The sequence below is a fragment of the Heteronotia binoei genome, chromosome 4, assembly GCF_032191835.1.
Source record: "Heteronotia binoei isolate CCM8104 ecotype False Entrance Well chromosome 4, APGP_CSIRO_Hbin_v1, whole genome shotgun sequence".
Classification (NCBI taxonomy): Eukaryota; Metazoa; Chordata; class Lepidosauria; order Squamata; family Gekkonidae; genus Heteronotia; species Heteronotia binoei.
Genome location: NC_083226.1, coordinates 5,916,456 through 5,939,760, shown reverse-complemented (window position 1 = coordinate 5,939,760; position 23,305 = coordinate 5,916,456). Strand labels below are relative to the sequence as shown.

Genomic DNA, 23,305 nt, shown 5'->3' with positions numbered 1-23,305 from the left:
TCCTCCTCCTTCTACTACTTTTCTAGTATTGCATGAAGCCTTTTTACTGCAGTTTGGCTATCTAGTGAATGCGCAAGGGCAATGACGATCTGTGGGGGTGGGAGCGATGCCAGTAACAGCCCCAATCTGCACCTGAACCCGTTATTTTTACTCCAAGCTGCATCACTTGACCTAATTTGCCCCGCTCTCCAATTCAGGTTTCTTTTGCCCAGTACAAGACCCTTCTAGCAACTCTCTGTAGCACTGACATTTTAACTGGTGATGGAGTAAAGGGAACAACACCTGTGAGTTACTTGGGGAAGAGGGCCTGTTTATTTCATTACATTACTCCACCGAGCATGGCATATGATGTCAGTACTGTATAAATAATAAAAAATAACACTAATGAGGATAAAATGATAGAAATTTGTGACTAACAGGGGTGGAAGTCTAGCAGGAGCTCCTTTGCATATTAGGCCACACACTTCTGTTGTAGCCAGTCCTCCAAGAGCTTACAAGGCTCTTCTTTGTAAGCTCTTGGAGGATTGGCTACATAAGGGGGTGTGGCCTAATATGCAAAGGAGCTCCCGCTAGAATTTCACCCCTGGTGACTAAGAACTTTCCACCACATTTCCAGCCTACCTGAATCCATGCAGTCAGTTGCTGGAGATGAAAGGAGTGACTATCTGGGAACCAAAACAGAGTGTGGGAAGACAGCATTGGTTCCTGGGAAAATCAGAGAGGATGCTGAGTCTTGGGTCAAGAGGTGAAGGATGAGGAGGCCTCTGTGTCCTGTTGTTGGACCTCCAGAGGAGCTTGAGGGCCACTGTGTGAGACAGGAGGCTGGATGAGATAGCCCACTGGTCTGATCCATCAGAGCTGTTATGTTCTTTTGAAGGCCTTGGCTTCCACGCCTTTGTTGTTGGCTCTCCAGAGCAACTGGTTGGCCACTGTGTGAGGCAGGATTCCTGATGAATTGATGATGATGATGATGGTGGTGGTGATGATGATGATTGTTATTGTTAATTAGATTTATGGATCGCCCATCCCTGCAGGGTTCTGGGCGATGTACAACAGAAATAAAACTTCAAGCATAAATAATTAAAATAACGACTTACTGTCTAAAATCAGGTGGTGAATCCTGTCGTTGTGATTGCAGACTGCCAGCCACTTTGCAGGTGAAGGGAAGAGGGCAAGATGAATGTGGAGAGCAGGAGAGGGTGCCAGCCTACTTGGCACCATCACTGTCCTCAACCAAAAGCCTGGCAGACCATCTCTACCTTGCAGGCCCTGTAGAATTTCAGAATATTCTGCAGGCCCCTGACAGTGTTCGGCAGAGATTTCCACCAGGTTGGGGCCAGGACTGAAAAGGCCCTGGCTAAGGACAGCCAGATGACTTTGGGGCCAGGGACCAATGGCAGATCGCTGTCCATGGGGCGTAATGCTCTCCTGGGGTCATAATATGGAGGAGACAGTCCTGTAGATACCTGACTGACTGCTCAAGGTCTTGAAGGTTAGTACCTTGAACTCAGTACTCCACTGGGAGCCAGTGCAGTTGGCACAGCACCAGATATATATGTGCCGTCCATGACATTCCTGTCAGGATTCGTGCCACGACATTCTAGAACAGTTGGAGCTTCCGGGTCAGTCTCAAGGGTAGGACAGGGTAGAGCGAGTTATAGTAGTCCAGACTGGAGGTGACTGTTGCGTTGAGTACTGTGGCTAGGTCAGGTGTGAGAGGAAAGGGGCCAACTGCCAAGTTTGGTGCAGATGAAAAAATGTCAGCCTGGCTATGTGCGTGACTTGAGCCTTCATAGTCAAGGAGGCATCCAAGATCAGTCCCAAGCTTTTGATGGACGGTTCCATTTTGAAGGACTGTGCTGTACAAGAACAGGTAATCTGAACCCTAATCCCAAGGGGGCCCCTCAACCACAGAACTTCCATATTTGTTGGATTCAGTTTCAGCCTGCTCTGTTGTAGCCACCCAGCCATGGCCTACAAACCTGCAGCCCTATTTGGTGGGGTGGTATCTGGGTGACTGTCCAGTAATTCATTCATTAGACCTTTATTGGCATTAATATAAGAATACAGTGTAGTTTAAAACCAACAGTAACAGTATAGAATATAAAACCTTGAAGTCCAACAAAAGTTAAATGACATAAAATAGCTGTCCAGTAGCAGATACAACTGGGTGTCATCAACATACTGATGACACCCAAGCATGACACCCAAGCATACTAATGACACCCAAGCAAGACCTCACCTGGAGTATTGTGTTCAGTTTTGGACACCACATTTTAAGAAGGATATAGACAAGTTAGAACGAGTCCAGAGGAGGGCGACGAAGATGGTGAGGGGTCTGGAAACCAAGTCCTATGAGGAAAGATTGAAGGAGCTGGGCATGTTTAGCCTGGAGAGGAGGCAGCTGAGAGGTGATATGATCACCATCTTCAAGTACTTGAAGGGCTGTCATAGAGAGGATGGGGGGGGGATTGTTTTCTGTGGCCCCAGAAGGTTGGACCAGAACCAGTGGGTTGAAATTAAATCAGAAGAGTTTCCATCTGTACATTAGGAAGAACCGACAGAGCGGTTCCTCAGTGGAACAGGCTCAGGAGGTGGTGGGCTCTCCTTCCTTGGAGGTTTTTAAACAGAGGCTAGATGGCCATCTGACAACAATGCGGATCCTGTGAATTCAGGGGAAGGTATTTGTGACTTTCCTGCATTGTGCAGGGGGTTGGACTAGATGACCTTGGAGGTCCCATTCAATTCTATGATTCTATGAAGCTCTGCACCATCTGGGCAGGGAGGCACATAGAAATAGTAAACAACATCAGGGAGAGCAATGCCTTCTGAGGGATCCAGAACATTAGGGGGTATCTAGAGGACACGTTCCCCCCTCCCCAATGCTATCCTCTGTCTCTGGACCCTGACCATGGGAAAATGAGGGGAGCCATTGAAGATGGACCACTGGTCTGATTCAGCAGGGCTCTCATGTTCTTATAAACCTCTGCTCCAGATGTTTATCCAATCCCCTCTTGAAGCTCTGGCCTCTGTGACCTGTTGCTGGACTTCCAGAGGAGCTGGTTGGCCAGTGTTTGAAACAGGATACTGGACAAGATGGATCACTGGTTTGATCCAGCAGGGCGCTTCTTATGTTTTTCGTGTTCATAATCTGGTCCTTTGAGAACAATATTTTTTTTTTCCTTTTCAATTTTTTTTATTAAGTATTAAAAGGGAGAATAATGTGGGGTTACAGAAGCAAAAATAAAGGGGGAGGTACAAGATAGAGAAACAAAGAAGATAACAGAAAAAAAACAGCAAATATATCTGTTGAATGAATGAATGAACTTTATTACAGTCATAGACCAATATAAAAACTATAACACATCATATAAAACCCTCCTAAAATACCTAAGATAGTATATAATACCCTCCTAAAAAAACATAAAATACAATAAAATACATAAACATTTCCCCACCTATACAATCCAAGATAACTAAAATATAATTTAACCAATTTTAAAATTCAAGTCAGTTCCAATTTATATAAATCCTTTAAATCAGAGTATATAAAAACATTTATAAACTAAAATTCCAAGAGATCATACAAGACATGCAGTTTCTTGTTTCTTAGTATGGAACTTCACAAGATAATGGCAAAAATTGGCTATCTGTCTAGAGATAGTTGGACTTGCATCCACCAAAAGTTTCTCCAAACATGCCTCGTCCGCGTCTGCCATTGGTTTAACTACAAACGGGGAAACAAACCTATCCCTCTGTACCTGGTGGAAAGGGCATCGAAAAAACATATGAGTCATCGACTCCACCTCTCCCATAGCACAAGGACAGCGTCGGTCTTCATACGGGACTTTTCTATATTTCCCTTCTAGCACCTTTGAGGGCATGGCTGCGCATCGAGCCAACGTAAAGGCTCTTCTGTGGGCTGGTACCTCCAAATAAAAAAAGTACTTGGCCGTCCTCATAACATATTTGGTCTCAGTAGCTGCTAAAAAAGAGGGGGCCTGTTCTAGATCCCTTTGTCTCTCTATATCGCAGATTCTTTGTTTGATTCTTTTTGCTTTGGCATAGCTCTGCGCCAAGAGGTTTTCAAGTGAGAATCCTACACTTTCTAAGTTGCTTCTGACCAATTGCAGCCACCTTGGCCTATAGGGGTCTTGAGTTATTAAGGGGAAGAGGCCTTTTTTGTTTTTATGGATCCTTAGCCATTGATATGCCGAAGATAACATAATTCTGGCCTCAATTCTCATTTGCCCAGTTTCTAAACGCAAAAGGGCATTTGACAAACCTGGCGGAAGCTGCAAAACGTTACGAAGAAATTTAGATTGCACTTTCTCGAGAGCCTTCAGTTTTTTAGCTGAAATGCCCAGGTTAATACCATAGAGCAATTGTGTTAACACTTTGTATTGGAACAGTTTCAGTGCTGCCGGAACATAGAAGGCCCCTTTAGAGCGAAAAAATCTCAGGATAGCGTACATTGTTTTCTCAGCTTTCTCCACCCTCATATTACAATGTTCAGTATAGGCACCTGTATTCTGAATTACCATTCCCAAATAAGTAAATTTTGTTACTTGTTCTATTTTCTTCCCTTTCATAGTCCAATACCTCTTCTTGGCTTTTTTGCCAAATGCCATCACTTTTGTTTTTTCAAAGTTTATTACCAACCGTTCATTTTCGCAGTACTTAACAAAGCTGTCTAATGCTCTCCGCAACCCAATAGGTGTTCTAGATAACAGTACCACATCGTCTGCATATAGCAGTACTGAAAGATGGCGAAGAGCCAGCTTTGGGGGGGAATATATCTGTTTGGTGTGGTGGTTAAGTGTGCGGACTCTTATCTGGGAGAACTGGGTTTGATTCCCCACTCCTCCACTTGCATCTGCTGGAATGGCCTTGGGTCAGCCAAAGTTATCACAGGAGCTGTCCTTGAAAGGACAGCTGCTGTGAGAGCCCTCTCCAGCCCCACCCACCTCACAGGGTGTCTGTTGTGGGGGAGGAAGGGAAAGGAGATTGTGAGCCGCTCTGAGACTCTTCAGAGTGGAGGGCGGGATATAAATCCAATATCTTCATCTACCTCACAGAGTGTCTGTTGTGGGGGAGGAAGGGAAAGGAGATTGTGAGCCGTTCTGAGACTCTTCGGAGTGGAGGGCGGGATATAAATCCAATATCTTCATCTACCTCACAGGGTGTCTGTTGTGGGGGAGGAAGGGAAAGGAGATTGTGAGCCGCTCTGAGACTCTTCGGAGTGGAGGGCGGGATATAAATCCAATATCTTCATCTACCTCACAGGGTGTCTGTTGTGGGGGAGGAAGGGAAAGGAGATTGTGAGCCGCTCTGAGACTCTTCGGAGTGGAGGGTGGGATATAAATCCAATATTTTCTTCTTCTTCTACTACCTCAAAGCATAATACCACATTCCTTCTAACTGCTTTTAAATTTTTACCCAGTATAACCATTAAATTTTACAGTCTTATCATTTCATTATATACTTTTAACTATTCTATTGCTTATGACATAAATCTAAACTATTCATCTTTAGTACATACAAGTGAGAAAAGCAGAAAAGTCAATCACAAAGCAGAACTAGGTGGTTAAATTTAGCAATATTAAAAATAAAAGCTAACTATTTAATTTAACAGTATTAGCAATTAAGATAAGCATATACGATAAATATAGTTTCTTTATACTTAATACTAACTTACTTGTTTCTAGCAGAGGAGAGAAAAAAAGAACAAAAACACAATACTTTATATATTTCATTGTAAACAGTTTCTCCAGTCAAAAATATCAGGAGTAGATTTTTAGATTACACCTTTGAGAACAATATTGAGCTTGAGGAAGTGAACACTTGGGTCTGCTACTTTTATAAGCTTGTGCTCGCAGTTAGATGCTTTCCTTCAGGGCCAGAGTTGCCAACATTTTCACTGGCCCTGCTCTTTTGCCTGCAGGAAACAGCCAAACACAGAGAATTTAGAAAGTAAGATTTTGCCCATCACTTTACTGCAGTTCTAGAAAAGACTTCACTCACTGAGTTTCTATGCACCAGACTCACCAGGAGATCCAGTTTGGTGTAGTGGTGGAGAACCAGGTTTGATTCCCCACTCCTCCACTTGCAGCTGCTGGAATGGCCTTGGGTCAGCCATAGCTTTCACAGTGGTTGTCCTTGAAAGGGCAGCTGCTGTGAAAGTCTTCTCAGCCCCACCCACCTCACAGGGTGTCTGTTGTGGGGGAGGAAGATAAAGGAGATTGTGATTTGCTCTGAGACTTTGAGATTCAGAGTGGAGGGCGGGATATAAATCTAGTATTCTTCTCTCTAATAAAGACCAAGGATCGTGGCTTGTCAATCTCAAAACCAGGGCATTTTTTGTAGCAGGAACTCCTTTGCATATTAGGCCACACACCCCTGATGTAGCCAATCTTCCAAGAGCTTTCAGGGCTCTTCTTTCAGGGCCTACTGTAAGCTCTTGGAGGATTGGCTACATCAGGGGTGTGTGGCCTAATATGCTAAGGAGTTCCTGCTACAAAAAAAGCCCTGCTTAAAACAATGCAACCCAGTTCTTGGGTGCAGTAAAGAAGAGGGCAGTTTAAATGTTAACGTCAACATTGCCACCTGGAGAATATTCCCTGCCTTCTTCTAGACTCTGTCCAAATGTTGAAATCTCCTAGGCTGGGCCAAACATCAATCTACATGGGGATGGATTTGTGCAGGTTATGCATAGCAGGCAGCTACTACCAGTCCACCCTTCAGAGCTACATGCTCTGGGGTGGTGGGGTTTTTGTGGGGTGGGGGGGTGGGGAGAGACTAGCTGGGTCCAGACAGGCAGACTGGGGTGGCATTGTGCCGACCTGGAAGTGGGCCGGCACAAAAAGAAGTGCCCTGGGACATCTATATAGCATGTGGGCCGTTGTTGAAACAGGGGCGGCCCATGCACACCTTGGAGGGATGTCCACAGCGCTCAAGCACTTTGACCACCACATTTCTGTGGCTTCCAGGCCATTCAGACAGCCGGAAGGTGCCTTGGAGCCGTTCCTCCTATCTTCTACCACTTTGGAAGTGGTAGCTTTTTGTGGCAGGACTCTTGATGACTGCTGACGGGGTGAGTGTAGGAGTGGGACGAAGGGTGGGGGGGCAGAGGTGTCCATTTGGTCACACCTTTTTGGTCTGCCTGCATCCTTCCATCCCTGTGCCAGCTTAAAATGCCAGCTTGGACCCAGCCACTTTACTTCCTTTCCCTTACTCCTTTTCATTGCATCCTTGTGGATGAACTTTGGTAGCACTTACTAGATAAAACAGTACGCTATTACGCTGTATGACCTGAAGTTAAATATCAAGTTATCAGCATTTAACAAGAAATCAGATTCTGGAATGACTTAAGTTGTATAGTCTGCTTAATTTGCCTACCACAAATAGGGTTGCCAAGACCAATTCAAGAAATATCTGGGGACTTTGAGGGTGGAGCCAGGAGACTGGGGGTGGAGCCAGGAGATGTTGGAGGCAGAGCCAGGAGCAAGGGTGTGACAAGCATAATTGAACTCCAAGGGAGTTCTGGCCATCACATTTAAAGGGACAGCACATCTTTTTAAATGTCTTCCTTCCATAGGAAATAATGAAGGATAGAGGCACCTTCTTTGGGGGCTCATAGAATTGGACCCCCTGGTCCAGTCGTTTTTAAACTTAGGGGGTATTTTGGGGAGAGGCACTAGATGCTATACGTAAAATTTGGTGCCTCTACCTCAAAAAACAGCCCCCCAGAGCCCCCGATACCTCCAGATCAATTTCCCATTATATCCTGTGAGAATTGATCTCCGCATAGGGAATAATGAAGTGCTCAGCAGACGCCCCCCCGTTTCTGGCGACTCTGAAGCGAGGGATTGACCTCTCTACTCACGAGTTGCTGCCAACTTCTTCCAAGTAACACAGACACCCCATCCCAAGAGGAAGCCTTTCAATCGAAGACTGAAGCCTCCGGAGGTGGAAAGTCACATGGTGGCTTTGGGGGCAGGGCTTTCCCCCGCCGGCCAGCTGACTGGGGCCGGGAAGGAGCCTGGGAAAGCGGAAGAACCCCCGCTGGGACCTGGGGATTGGAAGCCTAACCGCAAATGTCTGAACAGAAACGTACAAGCTGATCAGTCGTGACCCAGACTGAGCCGCTTCTGGACTCTGGCTCATAAGGCTCAGAGCAGGAGACAGAAACACAGCCAGGGAGAGAGCAAGGGACTCTGGGAGACCCCTGCATGATAAATGCCCCCGACTCACCTCTTCCAGAGGCTGCCCTGAGGGATTTGAAATGAAAAGCTAAATCTCTCAGTCACCTTGGAGGACACCGCATTAATACTCTGTTTTGAAAGCTGTTAGTGGACGTTCATCCTAAAAATCAAGGGGAGGTGTGAAATTTAGCAATATTTTAGTGAAGCGTTTTTTGATTGACTGCTGAATTACCCAGCTATGCTCACCTGCAGTCCATTTTCTGACCTCTATTTGGAAGCAAAGTTCGGTCCCTGGGTTTTTGCCTCTACTCTCTGTTGCAGTGTTATAATCTGCCTGTTTTCATTTTGGGACTGATTGCTGCTCTGTAGAGACGTGTGACAAATGAGGAAGGGGGAAAATGCATGTTCTGAACTCCTGGAAGCGCTTTGAACGATGCAAGCTGTTTATTGCTGCCTCATTCAAATAAGTAAAGTTGCAAAGAAAAGCATTTAAGGGTGGGTTTTTTTTCTTTTATGAAGGTTAGTAGGAGCATTTGCTTGTGTTTGTTTAAACATTTATAAGTGCCAATACACATACCTAAAAAAAAATCAAAAATCCATAAAATACAACTCAATAGGTAAAGGTAGTTCCCTGTGCAAGCGCCAGTTGTTTCCGACTCTGGGGTGACGTTAGGTTCACAATGTTGCTTTCACAATGTAAGCTCTTGGAGGATTGGCTGCATCAGGGGTGTGTGGCCTAATTTGCAAAAGCGTTCCTGCTACAAAAAAAGCCCTGATGGTCAGGGAGGACCTAAGAAACTTACCTGGAAGTAAGGGAGGGGCGGTGGCTCAGTGGTAGAGCATCTGCTTGGGAAGCAGAAGGTCCCAGGTTCAATCCCTGGCATCTCCAAAAAAAGGGTCCAGGCAAATAGGTGTGAAAAACCTCAGCTTGAGACCCTGGAGAGCCGCTGCCAGTCTGAGAAGACAATACTGACTTTGATGGACCAAAGGTCTGATTCAGTATAAGGCAGTTTCATATGTTCAGATGTTCACAAAAATCCTCACCTCCTTCGCTCCTTCAGTGTGAGCTTGGCGTTCTTGTGTGGCACCCTCAGCCACCATGGGACACTAATTCAGCCCCTTTGGATCACTGCCCTTACAACTCTGCCATTATGTACATGACTTTTCAGAAGGTAACTCCACCGTCCCCTATATCTCCGCCCCCACTCTGTATGTAGGGTTGCTGAGTCGCCTCACCAGTTCAGCAGGGGGATGGGGGGGCATTCTGGGAATGGGTAGGGACATCATGTGACGTCCTTGATGTGATGATGATGTCACCTGGAAGTGATATATCTGGGATGTCAAGTGGGGACGCTACGATTTTTGGGCAAACTCTATGGTTAAAATGGACTTTAACCATAGAGTTTGTAAGGAAAAAAACAGTGTCCCCTGTGTGACGTTCCCAACACAATGACATCACTTTCGGGGGAATGTCAGCACTGCAGGGACATTGTGTGGCACCATCCACATTTAGGGGAGGGGTTCCCCCAGCTGTTTGCAGTGGGGAGAAACCCCCAGAACTGAGGATCCCCCACTGTTACTTAGGAACTGGCAACCCTATCTGTCTGTGAGTTGGCTATGCAGCACTTCCACTCTGAGATGTTATTCACAGCATGCTTCCTACATGCACCGCCATCTCCTCTTTCGGTGATGTGTGCTGTCAAGTTGAATTATGATAAATATTCTTTGGGACTTTACCTTCTGCATGTGGTGATGGGAAGGCAGTACCTCAAGAGCCAGTTTGGTGTAGTGGTTAAGTGTGCGGACTCTTATCTGGGAAAACCGGGTTTGATTCCCCACTCCTCCACCTGCAGCTGCTGGAATGGCCTTGGGTCAGCCATAGCTCTGGCAGAGGGTGTCCTTGAAAGGGCAGCTGCTGTGAGAGCCCTCTCCAGCCCCACCCACCTCACAGGGTGTCTGTTGTGGGGGAGGAAGGGAAAGGAGATTGTGAGCCGCTCTGAGACTCTTCGGAGTGGAGGGCGGGATATAAATCCAATATCTTCATCTACCTCACAGGGGGTCTGCTGTGGGGGAGGAAGGGAAAGGAGATTGTGAGCCGCTCTGAGACTCTTCGGAGTGGAGGGCGGGATATAAATCCAATATCTTCATCTACCTCACAGGGTGTCTGTTGTGGGGGAGGGAGGGAAAGGAGATTGTGAGCCGCTCTGGGACTCTTTGGAGTGGAGGCGGGATATAAATCCAATATCTTCATCTACCTCACAGGGTGTCTGTTGTGGGGGAAGAAGGTAAAGGAGATTGTGAGCCGCTCTGAGACTCTTTGGAGTGGAGGGCGGGATATAAATCCAATATCTTCATCTACCTCACAAGGTGTCTGTTGTGGGGGAGGAAGGGAAAGGAGATTGTGAGCCGCTCTGAGACTCTTTGGAGTGGAGGGCGGGATATAAATCCAATATCTTCATCTACCTCACAAGGTGTCTGTTGTGGGGGAGGAAGGGAAAGCAGATTGTGAGCCGCTCTGGGACTCTTTGGAGTGGAGGGCGGGATATAAATCCAATGTCATCATCATCTTCTTCTTCTTTCTGTGTTGTGGGGAATCCTGGTGTTACACAGAAGCTCATGAGAACAGCCCTCCTGACTCTTTTTTGGGCCTGCAGGCATTTTTCGAATTCTGACACAGTGTGGTGGTTGCAGTCACAAAATGGCTGCCACAGGAGGTGGAGCCAGCCACAAAAAATGACTGCCACAACTTACTTTTAGTCACGCAGTGAAGATCCTTGTGCTGTGGTGGCAGTTGCTGCCAAAACATCATTGCATGAGACATCTGCCCAGCCAATCAGATCTCCAGTAGCCAGTCTGAAGTCTTACTGGGCAAAAATCCCACCTGCCCCCATCCATTGTCCAAAAACACTTAGTGGGTGCCAGAAAAATGTCAAAGCTGTGCTTTTTCATTCATGTCGTTGCCTGTGCAGCCTGGCATTCATGGCTACATGTCCTGCATGCTCAAAATGTGCTCTGAATTGCTTAAAATGTGGGTGTTCCTTGGCAGAAGCTGACACAGCCGTGTTCCCTGAAGGAAGACTGTTTAAAAATATACTGGTCCAAGGGAAAGCTATCTGTGATGGGCAGCCCTCAAAACAGGCTTCAAAATGCTGCTCTGTCAGAGTGCCGGGAAGTGAAGTGATAAATCACCTCAAGAATGGAGGCTACTCCAAGCACTCTGATTGGCCAGCTCCAGCTAAGGGCAAGAATTAGCAGGATGCTGAGGGGAAGGGGGAGTGCCGTCTTTGTCACTAAGCAAACTAGGTGATCGCCTAGCATGCTGGCCTTCTGAGGGGCCGAATTGGGCACCCCCATATGACTTGGTTATGTTATTAGTGGTAGGGGGGAGGACCAGAAGTTAGTCTTGCCTAGCTAGGGTCCAGACAGTCTAGGGCTGGGCCTGGGAAGGGGCAATCAGACAAATGCCTTATTGGACATGGGGATTCAAGGGACAACCTTCAAATGGTTTGTCTCATTTCTCCAAGATGGGGGACAGAGGGTGGCACTAGGGGAGAGAGTTTCATCACAACACCCTCTGGTGTGTGGCATCACCCAAAGAGGTATTCTCTCCCCAATGGTATTTAATATTTGCCCCCTCGCCCAGTTGGCATGGAGATTGGGGCTGGACTGTCATCCGTATATGGATGTCACCTAGCTATATCTGTTGATGGCCAGTTGGGCACTGCCCCTGAAGATCTGGCAGAATTTTTGGATGCCAGAAAAATGTCAAGGCTATGCTTGGAGGGAGGGAGGGAGGGATCCAGATGAAATTAATTAAAAGATGGAGGTTCTGTGGCTGAGCTGGGGAAACACGGGGCTAGGGTGACAACTCTTGATGGTGTGCCTTTAACACCAGCACCAGCGGTCAAGAGTTTGGTTGTGATTTTGGATTCCTCCCTTACTATGGAAGCCAAAATAACAAATGTTGCCAGACTGGCATTTTTACATCTGCTCCAGCCCAGGCTCCCTTGCTGTCTTGCTCTCACTTAGCCACAGTGATCCATACAGCAGTCGCCACCAGATTAGACTGCTGTGACTCACTCTATGCACCTTCAGACTGACCCAGAAGTTCCAACTGGTCCAGCAGGCAGTGGTGCAAGTTCTTACTGAAACTCCAGCTAGAGCCCATATTCGACTGGCGCTCTGCTCACTGCACTGGCTCCAGGTTGAATTATATTTCAGGATCAAGGTGTTGGTTTTACCCTTTGAAGCCCTACATGGTCTGAGACCAGAATACCTTTCCTCTCCAGAATACCAGAATGCCTCTCCTGGTATAACCCTGCCAAGAGCATTACGCTCACTGGACAAAGATCTACAGATGATTCCCATACTGATGATGAGGATGGCTCTTTCTTGTAAGCCTTTGGAGGATTGGCTACATCAGGGGTGTGTGGCCTAATATGCAAAGCAGCTCCTGCTAGAATTCCACCCCTGATGAGGATGGTGATGATTCACCCAATCTTGGCAAGCCAGGCTCTGAGCAATGTACATAATATATAATAAAAACAATATATAGGTTGGAAACAGGAAGCGTTTGACTAGCTACGACCGGGACCAGAGCGTTCTCTCCCGGCTGAGATTTGGGCCCTGCTGGACCTCTTGCAGGGACCTGCTATAGTTCTTCAGGGCTGCAAAACAGCTGTTCCATCAGATCTATGAATGAAGCTTTTGGCGGATGAGAATAGTTTGTATTCTTTTGTGCCATCTACTTAACTATATTTGTTATGATTAAGTTTAAAAATTGTTTTAATATAAAGAAGAGATTGGATTTATATCCCGTTCTTCACTCGATCTGAGAGCAGTTTACAATCTCCTTCCTTCCCTCCCTCCCTCCCACACATGCACACACACACACAAACAAGCACAGAGAAGGTACACAATCTTTGGCACCATGGATGCAGGACATACACTGCCAAACTGGTTTGAGTGTGCACCGCAGGAGTTCAGACAGCCAGAAGCATGGGGTGAATGTGTGGGGATCCGTTAGCACCAGAATTCAATGACCATTTATTTACTCTGTATCCAACTCATCTTACAACTGGGTGAGTGCGATGGGGGACTGGCTGAGCCCGTTTAATCCCTTCGGGAAAAGCAACCCTATCCGGCCAAAATGCCCGCCTGATCACAGTTTACCAAATTCAAGGAACAAATTCTACCGTGGTGTTTTTGTTGTTGCCAGCTAAACACTTCATCAATTGGAATGGAAAACGTTTTACATTGAACACATTTTGGTGGTCAAGTAGGAAAGTGATTTGGGGGGCGGGGGGAAAGAGAAGAAATCCATTTTGTTTGTCTCAAAATTAATGAGCCTTTTGATGTTGTGGTCGTAATGCAAAGGCCTTCAGAACCAAATTGCTTAAGCCGTGTGTGTGTTCACAACTGATCAATATGCATGCTGCAGGAAAGCTCTGCTTTCTCTCCCTCATTTGCTCAATCAAAAAGCCTTATTTAAATAAACAAGGGTTTTTTAAAAAGTCGATGTCTTGCGGGACAAGACAAAGCAAAGTGTATCTGGCCACAGTGCTAATTCTTAAACTATTTTATGTCTCTAGAAGAGTAATGTTGGCTTGTAGACTCGCCTGGGAGCTGTGATGAATGGATGATAAGGTTGCCAATCTCCAGGAGGTGGCTGGGGATTGCAACAGAGATCTGTTTCCATGGAGAAAAGGGCTTCTTTGGAGGTGTGCTGTGTGGCATTAAACTTTGTTGAAGCCCCTCCGCTCCCCAAACCCCATCTTCCTCAGGTTCCACCCACAAAAATCTTGAGGTATTTCCCAAACTAGAGCCAGCAATCTTAATAATAATAATAAACTTTTAAAATAATAATGATGAGCAAAGGGGAGGGAAAAACCAGCAATTTATTCAAGTATGCAGCTTTTGGATATAATACTTCCTTTCGGCTGTCCTGCAGATGGACTGTGGCGGTGAGGCAGAAAAATTATCACTCTTCATTTTTCTTCTCATCATTCATTAGTTTGTAAGCCTCAGGTTTATATATCAATATAAGACTACAATACAGTCTTATATTGATATATGACTATAATACAGGTTTATATATCAATATAAGACTCTCTATGGCCGTGTGCCTAATTTTATAATTTTAATTTACACACACACTTCTACCAATACAGGATATACTTCTTATATCTGATGAAGTGGGCCGTAGCTGGAGCTAAGCTGCATTTACTAAAGGGCAAGTGTCAGTTGTCCTACTAACATAACAGCAACTCATTGCTTCAAAAATATTTACTATACAATTAAATCACTTGTTATTTGGGAACAAAGGTTGCTCTAATTTATAATCTGAGAATTTGTATTTACTTTGACTAAAGCAAGATGTATTTGAAAACCATAAACACAAATGATAGTCACGCGTTTAGGTTAGAGCAGGGGTGTCAGTTATGCAGTTTGGGGGCTGAATCAGGCCCCCGGAGGGCTCCTATCAGGGCCCCAAGCAACTGACTGTCATCTGCTTCCTTCTCCCTCTCTCTTGCTTCCTTCTGTATAATAGCTTGCTTTGCAAGGCTTGCTCAATTGCTCAGGAGCTGCAGAGCAAAACCTCTGTTTCTTCCATTGGCTGAGGCTCCTGCTTTGGGGAGGAAGGTGGGAGGAATAGCTTGCTTTGCCAGGCTCTCTCAATTGCACAGCAGAGCGACTGAGCCAAGCCTCTCTTCCTTCTATTGGCTGAGGCTCCTCCCCTTCCTGGTCCCCTGGGGAAGGAAGGAAAGAGCCAGAGCTTCCTTTGCCCAGTTCCCTGGATCCCGTGGGAGAAATACAAAGAAAGCAGCTTTAAGACTAATGAATGCTAACGTTTTAAGCATGCTTTGAGTTTTTAAAACATATATTTGTGTTTGTCTGTGTTCTTTATAAAATTTATATCTCCGCTACTTGATCTTAAATAAACAGATCCGGCCCTCATAACAAATGAGTTCAACACTCGTGGCTTAGAGTATGGTTTGCTTTGATATAAACTAGAACTAAGGCATTCACCATTCCACACTTATAACCATTAAAAAAGATTAATACAGATCACAGGGCACGAGAAGGGTGGGGGTGGGGAGCGAGTCACCCTTTCCCTGCTTTCGTAGATCCTTGGGTAATGCTAACTTGACAAAATATGAATAGAGGTTTTCTTTATTACTGCTAAGTATATTATAAATTCCCACCTGGGTAGGGATGATGAGATGGGGGGGTGGGATTGGGGTAGCAAGCACAAGAAATAGAAGATTTTGGGGGGCGGTGGGAGGACCAGGTTATTGCCTTAGCCTCAGTTTGGTGTAGTGATTAAGTGTGCGGACGGACTCTTATCTGGGAGAACTGGGTTTGATTCCCCACTCCTCCACTTGCACCTGCTGGAATGGCCTTGGGTCAGCCATAGCTCTGGCAGAGGTTGTCCTTGAAAGGGCAGCTGCTGTGAGAGCCCTCTCCAGCCCCACCCACCTCACGGTGTGTGTTGTGGGGGAGGAAGGGAAAGGAGATTGTAGGCTGCTCTGAGACTCTGTCCTTGAAAGGGCAGCTGCTGTGAGAGCCCTCTCCAGCCCCACCCACCTCACAGGGTGTCTGTTGTGGAGTGGAGAAGATATAGGAGATTGTAAACTGCTCTGAGTCTCTGATTCAGAGGGAAGGGTGGGGTATAAATCTGCAGTCTTCTTCTTCTCATTGCGGTTTGCAGTGATGGAGAGCTTTAAAAACTATTGCTGCTTTAAACAGTGTGGCAAACTATATGCAGTTTACTCTGCTCAGACTTCCCTGTGCCCCTAGTGGCTGCAGTGCAGAACTGCACTAGCAGTAAAATAAATTGAAAGAAATGCTTGCTGGATGGAGCGTGATTCCAGTTTCACTGGCCTTGAATTGTGTACACCCAGTCCCCTTCTCTTGATGACCCTGACCTGCATTTGACTGATCACTGGAACAACACTTCATTCGGTTTATTTGCGGCTTCACATTATGTCTGAAATAAGCTCAAGCTAATTAAATGTTACAGATTTTTCTTCTCAGGCATCAAAATATCCACTTACACGAGAGCTCTGTCCAACAAAACAACAGTGATGTGTCATAGCTGGGATGATATTGTGAGGTTTCAGATAACTGAGGGTGCATAAACATTTTTAATTACTCCTTCCTGGAGATGTGAAGGCCTGGAAAAAAACTGAAAAAGTTCAGGGAAAATATTTTTTCCATTTTTTTTCCTGAAACCTTTTTTGTTTTGTTTTTTTTCCAAAAAATTGGAAAAATTGAAAAAAGAAAGAAAGAAAAAAAAGAAATTGATTATGGAACGGTTCATTTTAACATGATGAATAAACTATTTTAAGACAAGGTGTTCAAATATTTTCCAAAAATATGCATGGTATCAGATTGTTCTAATTTCTGTGCACTGAGGACAAGCAAGTCCCAGGTCATGCCCATTCATTGAAACTTAGTCCTCCACTCCCTTCTAGACACTCCCCCCCTCTTCAATTCTTTTTATGAGAATGAGTTTTTAATTTTTACTTAATACTGTGGAGAGGAAATATGAATGATTGTTACTTCTGGATTTTTAAAAATTGTTTTGTGGAGGTTTTTTTGTCTGTTCCACATAAACTAGTAAACAGTTCAGAAGATTGTTGCTCCATTTATTACAATTACAAATAAATATTTTAAAAAGTAAATTCTGTTTGTAATAATTGTTTGGATGCACTATATTTTTAATATGCTGGTTGTGATAATTTCATGCCAAATAAAATAGTCCATAGTTATATTTTATGTTCCTAAAGTAACAGAATGACTTTCAATCTGGAAAAGCAAAAAGTGTTAATGTAGCATTTTTTTTTTCAATTTTTCCAAAATTTCTGGTTTTTTCCGAGCTTCAAAATTTCCAGAAATTTTACATCTCTAATCCTCCCCCTAGGTTATGTACTAACTCCCAACGGATGGATTGATTTTAGGAACATCTCTTTGTTTTACATTTACCGTTTATCAGTCACTAAATTTGCAGATGACACTAAAGTGGCCAAATTTGCGGATGACACTAAATTGTTCAGGGTGGTGAGAACCAGAGAGGATTGTGAGGAACTCCAAAGGGATCTGTTGAGGCTGGGTGAGTGGGCGTCAACGTGGCAGATGCGGTTCAATGTGGCCAAGTGCAAAGTAATGCACATTGGGGCCAAGAATCCCAGCTACAAATACAAGTTGATGGGGTGTGAACTGGCAGAGACTGACCATGAGAGAGATCTTGGGGTCGTGGTAGATAATTCACTGAAAATGTCAAGACAGTGTGCGTTTGCAATAAAAAAGGCCAACGCCATGCTGGGAATTATTAGGAAGGGAATTGAAAACAAATCAGCCAGTATCATAATGCCCCTGTATAAATCGATGGTGCGGTCTCATTTGGAGTACTGTGTGCAGTTCTGGTCGCCGCACCTCAAAAAGGATATTATAGCATCAGAAAAGGGCAACTAGAATGATTAAAGGTCTGGAACACCTTCCCTATGAAGAAAGGTTGAAACGCTTAGGGCTCTTTAGCTTGGAGAAACGTCGACTGAGGGGTGACATGATAGAGGTTTACAAGATAATGCATGGGATGGAGAAAGTAGAGAAAGAAGTACTTTTCTCCCTTTCTCACAATACAAGAACTTGTGGGCATTCGATGAAATTGCTGAGCAGACAGGTTAAAACGGATAAAAGGAAGTACTTCTTCACCCAAAGGGTGATTAACATGTGGAATTCACTGCCACAGGAGGTGGTGGCGGCCACAAGCATGGCCACCTTCAAGAGGGGTTTAGATAAAAATATGGAACAGAGGTCCATCAGTGGCTATTAGCCACAGCGTGTGTGTGTGTGTGTGTATATATATATATATTTGGCCGCTGTGTGACACAGAATGTTGGACTGGATGGGCCATTGGCCTGATCTAACATGGCTTCTCTTATGTTCTTATGTACTACTTCTGCTGTCCATACAATTTTCAATTAAATTAAGTATTTATTACAACATGCATGGTCAGCATTATTCATACCTGTTATTAACTGGAATGCTGTCAAGTTTGTTAGAAGTGTGATGGTGGAGTTCTAATTATCTTCCAGGGAGACAGGAGGAAGAAAATAGAGACACAGCGTCTATAGCAGGGGTGGCCAAACTTGCTTAGCACAAGAACCACATAGAATAAATGTCAGACATTTGAGAGCCACAAGACGTGAACATCAGATGCTTGAGAGAAGACAGGAAAGGAAAGAAGGAAGGAAGGAAAATAGATGGGGGGAGTGAGGAGAGAAGGAGATGGAAAGAAAGCAACTTTTAGTTTAAATGCATTCTTCAAGCTGTTTGCTGGTTGGCTTGGAGGAAGTGATTTAAAGAGAGAAATGCCTTCTCTAAGCCAGCCAACAGGGCAGTGGGGGCTTCAAGAGCCACATAATATGTGTGAAAGAGCCACATGTGGCTCCCAAGCTGCAGTTTGGCTCCCCCTGGTCTATAGAGTAGGATTAGATGACATGAGACTACTTGTTGGGACAGTGTGAGTGAGTTCCAGTCCTTAATGTTTATAAATTCATGAAGGACTTCTTTCAAATGTGTCAAATGAAGCTAGTGGGAAGGAGGTAGGTGTCATGGAGCAGATCCTGCAAGCAGACGTTCATTTGTTAGATCAGAGGTCCCCGTACTTTTTGAGCACAAGGGCACTTTTGAAATTTTGACATGGCATGGTGAGTGCAGCTCCAAAATGTCTGCCACAACATGGCTACTGCAGGAGGCGGAGCCAGACACAAAATGGTTGCCACAGCTAAACTTCAGGAAAATCTGTACAGCCAATGAGAAGCCTTGCTGGGCAAAAGGCCTACCCTGCCCCACCCACTTCCTGAACACACTTGGTACCATGGAGTTTTATTGTGAATCCTGGAGCGTCCCTGGTGTGACATCCCTGGCATGATGATGTCACTTCTGGGTGACATCATCGTACCGTGAATGCTTTGTGCTTGTGAGAGAACAGTCCCCCATCGCAGCAGTAGAGGGGCTTGGCAACTCTAATTAGAACTGGAGTCTCCAACCAGGCAGCCGCTGATGGTTTTTCTGGCACCATCAAAGTATTTTCAGAAAGTGTTTCCTCTAAGCTGAGTTAGTGTGAGCTAGCTCACGGTTTTTTAGCCTCCGACTCACACATCTTTTTAGCTCAGGAAAAATGGCCCCAGAACAAGTAGAATTTTTGCTCACAAGACTTTACAGCTTAGAGGGAACATTGGTGCCTACCGTGCTGTTGCAAATCCCAGTGGTGTCCACAGGCTCAAAAAGTTGGGGACTCCTAGAGAGTGATCGGCCGCAATTCTAAGCAACATTTACTAGCGTATAAGTACCATTGAACTCAGTGGAATTTACTGTGCTGTGTTTGGTGAAGGTGAATTATAACAAATATGTAACGTATTTGTGAAGATATTTTCACTCAACTTTTCAATGATAAATAAAACAGTAAAACATCTGTCAAGACAAACACAAAGAGGATAAATCAAACAAAGCAAAGGAATTTCAGAAAAACTCATCACCCTCGTGGTCGGTCTAGGATCTGGGAGCCCCACGTTCGAATTACTGCTCTGCCCTAGAAACTTATTGGGTGCCCATGCACATGCTATGCCCTTGCACAACGGAACCTTTCACTTGGTTTTATTTTGGTTGGATTTATTATGCGTCTGTTTCTGGCTATCTGCTTGGCTTGGTTTTCAGTGAGGGTAGAAACCAGATTTTGTTTTTTTCCAGTCAGTCCAGTGTGAAATCCTAGTAGCTTAACTGTGCCACACTTCTGAGGTTAAGCCCTCTTGTATAGCTATGGTGTTCAGCAATCTGACACACAATCGCATTTGGGTCTTTCAAAAGCACCTCACACGTGGCTTTGTGTAGGGCTGAGGGTGCAGTCCTTTGCAAAGTTACACCAGCCTAAACCCATTCATTCAGTGAGCTCAGCTATGGGATTAATCGTGCACAGGATTGCATGGTTAGGAGTCTGCCATTCTTCAAGGGAATGTTTTCACACCATGCGGAAGCACCTAAGGACTCAAACGGGGTGTGCTGTGATCCTGCTGCAGCGCTGATATTTACATGTCCGTAGGAACCCAGCTGCATGCGTCCTTTGCTGCCTTTAATTAGATTACTGGTGCTTTTAACATGCAGAAATCTTGCTTGTTCAGCCCTTTTGCCTGACCTCTACAGCCATACTAACTGGTATGAGACCTGGTGTATCAGTAAAGTCGAGGGTTTTTGTTTGCTAGTTTCTGTTTCTTCAAGCGTGTCCCCCCCCCCCCCCAACGCACACTTGAAGTAATTTTGAAGCTGAAAAAAGTATCTTCCTTGCTGCTGATGGATTTGAGAATTTGATCTGAATGTCAGTTTATGCTTCATAACTTGGGTGTGGGTGGCAGTGTTTTTTCTAAGCTGAGTTAGTGTGAGCTAGCTCACAGTTTGTTAGCCTCTGGCTCACACATTTTTGTCTCAGCTCAGGAAAAACGGCCCCGGAGCAAATTAATTTCTGCAGTAGCTCATAATTTTAATGCCAGTACCTCACGAAGTAGAATTTTTGTTCACAAGACTCCACAGCTTAGAGGATGTACTGGTTTTGGGCAGAAGGGGGGGGGGGTGGTCTGTCCTTTCCGTATCTCAAATCACAGAGTCCCTTCTGTGGACTATGGGATCGATATCTTGAACCTCTGCCATGGTACCAGTTTGTATAGCCAATGCTACGGGGTTGCCTTACTCTGTGAGTAAAACGTAAAAAAAAAAAAAAAATGGAATGCCTGCCTGATAATCTGGAGAGGAAAAAAGATTCAACAGTTGCATGTGGATATTAACCCTTACAGCACTGCTTCTAATCCTGCCGCTTTTAGGGCTCTTTGTAATATTAAATGTGCTGAGCATCTTGCCGAATACAAACCTCTTGCCGAATACAAACCTCTTGCTGAATACAAAGCCAAAGAAAAACCTATCAAACCACCCCTGCCGCAGTTGCTGATGCAGGCATTCAAAAGCAAGGACTTCTTCTTAACCAGAAAAGTGAGACAGGGAATAAAATAAATTTGGTAACTTTGTAAAGGACTTCCTACAATATTATTTGTTAAAAAAACCCAAACCATTTTCTGTTCAAAACCTGTAAAGAGTAGTGTCCTGAGACCCAGTTACTTGCATGAGACCTAAGGTTGCCAGCTGAGTGTCGGGAGAAAAACCTAGCTAGGCTGTCACTTGAGCTGGTTGCCAGCCTCCAGCTGGGGCCTGGAGATCTCCTGGAATTACAACTGACCTCCATAGTACTGAGATTAGTTCCTCTGAAGAAAACAGACATTCTGGAGGGTGGACTCTAGGGCATTCTATCCTGCTAAGGTTGCAGCTCTCCTCACACCCCATCCCTCTAGGCTCTACCTCCAAATCTCCAGGTGTTTCTCAAGCCCTAGGACTGAAGCAATTAGCCGAGTGAAGCTTTTCTGAGTGAGAGCACTGCCACCTGGCTTTTGTCAAGCAGCAGATCGGGCTGGAAGCTGCTCAGAAAAATCTAGCATCCCTCATTGGAACGCACTGCAAAATGGCCCTGGACTTTTGAAGACAGTTCTGTAAGGGTTAACAGTGGGGGAGGGAACCCTGGGAGAGCCCCCTGCTTGGCCTTCCTTCAAAGTGCATGCCTTGCTTCTGTCTCAGCTGTGAACTGAACAGATGAATGGTAAAGAATGGCTGACCGTCCAAGTCCCTTCCAGCCAATGCCTGCTTGGTTTCGATAGGGTGGAGAGACCTGCTAGTGACATCTGCCACTCTAGTCCAGGGTCTAATCAAAATGAAAAAGGGCTGCGGAGGGTGGGGTTTTGTGTCTGCTGTATTAGCCTGTACAGATGGGTTCCCTCCTATTTACCTCCATCTTTTCTTCTCTCTAATAGCCCAATAGAATCTTGCCAGAATTTCTATAAAGATTTCACGTTACAGATCGACATGGCTTTCAACGTGTTCTTCCTACTCTACTTTGGCTTGCGGGTAAGTACCACTTCACTGCTGGAGCCTTCGTTTTTATCAGCTTGTGCCTCAGCTGATCACCTGGGTGCATGTTTGTAGTTCAGACAGGTGCCTGCTTTAACTGCCATGGTTTGCCCCAAAGAATCTTGCAAGACTGTTCAGGTGGGGAGTTGTGTTGGCCTGAAGCAATAGAGGCAAGGCTGAGTCCAGCGGTGGCTTTCCGACCAAGTTTATTTCTGAATTAAACTTTCCTGTTCTTACGGTGCCACTGGATTCAAATGCTGTTCAATTAAAAGCGGAACACTGTAAAGCCAAACTACAAAGTGTGTGCAGTAAGTTCCATCGGGTTGCTTTTGACATGGCGATTCTATGAATGACTTCCCAAACGTCCTAACATTAACATCCGTGGCTGGGTCTTGCAAGCTGAAGGCCCTCGTGGCTTCCTGGATTGAGTCCATCCATCCTGTGTTGGGTCTTCCTCTTTTCTTGCCACCTCCCAGTTTTCCTATTAGCCCCCCGAGCAACTGGCTGCCGTCTGCTTCCTTCTCCCTCTCTCTTGCTTCCTTCTGCATAACAGCTTGCTCAAATCGCACAAGAGCTACAGAGCAAAACCTCTGTCTTCTCCATTGGCCGAGGCTCCTCCCTTGGGGAGGAGGAGGGGAAGCCAGAGCTTGTTTTTCCAGGCTGTCTCAATCACACAGTAGAGCTACTGAGCCAAGCCTCTCTTCCTTCCCCCTCCTGGTCTCCTGGGGAAGGAAGGAAGGAAGGAAGGAAGGAAGGAAGGAAGGAAGGAAGGAAGGAAGGAAGGAAGGAAGGAAGGAAGGAAGGAAGGAAGGAAAGAGCCAGAGCTTCCTTTGCCCAGTTCCCTGGATCTCATGGATGAGATACAAAAAAATGACTGTTAATACCAACAAATGCTAATGTTTTAAGGGTTTTTTTAAAAAATATTTAATTATGTTTGTCCATGTCTTTTATAAAGTTTATATCTCTGCTAAATAAGTATACACATGGCCTGACCCAACATGGCCCGGTCCAACAAGGTCTCATTAATGTCAGATCCAGCCCTCATAACAAATAAGTTCAATGCCTCTGATCTAGAACCCGCTTATTTAACT

General features: G+C 45.2%; 1 protein-coding gene across 10 annotated transcripts in view; it reads left to right on the top strand.

Moving 5' to 3' along the window:
• The window catches only part of KCNMA1 (potassium calcium-activated channel subfamily M alpha 1), an 866,219-nt gene that overhangs the window by 456,920 nt on the left and 385,994 nt on the right, over positions 1 to 23,305 (top strand). For all 10 annotated transcript variants that reach the window (XR_009555312.1, XM_060236723.1, XM_060236715.1 and 7 more), the window contains exon 4: positions 22,118 to 22,211. Coding sequence is in view for 9 of the 10 variants with exons in the window: in XM_060236723.1 (XP_060092706.1) it covers positions 22,118 to 22,211 (94 nt within the window). In the remaining variant the exon portion in view is untranslated. The remainder of the gene's footprint in view (positions 1 to 22,117; positions 22,212 to 23,305) is intronic.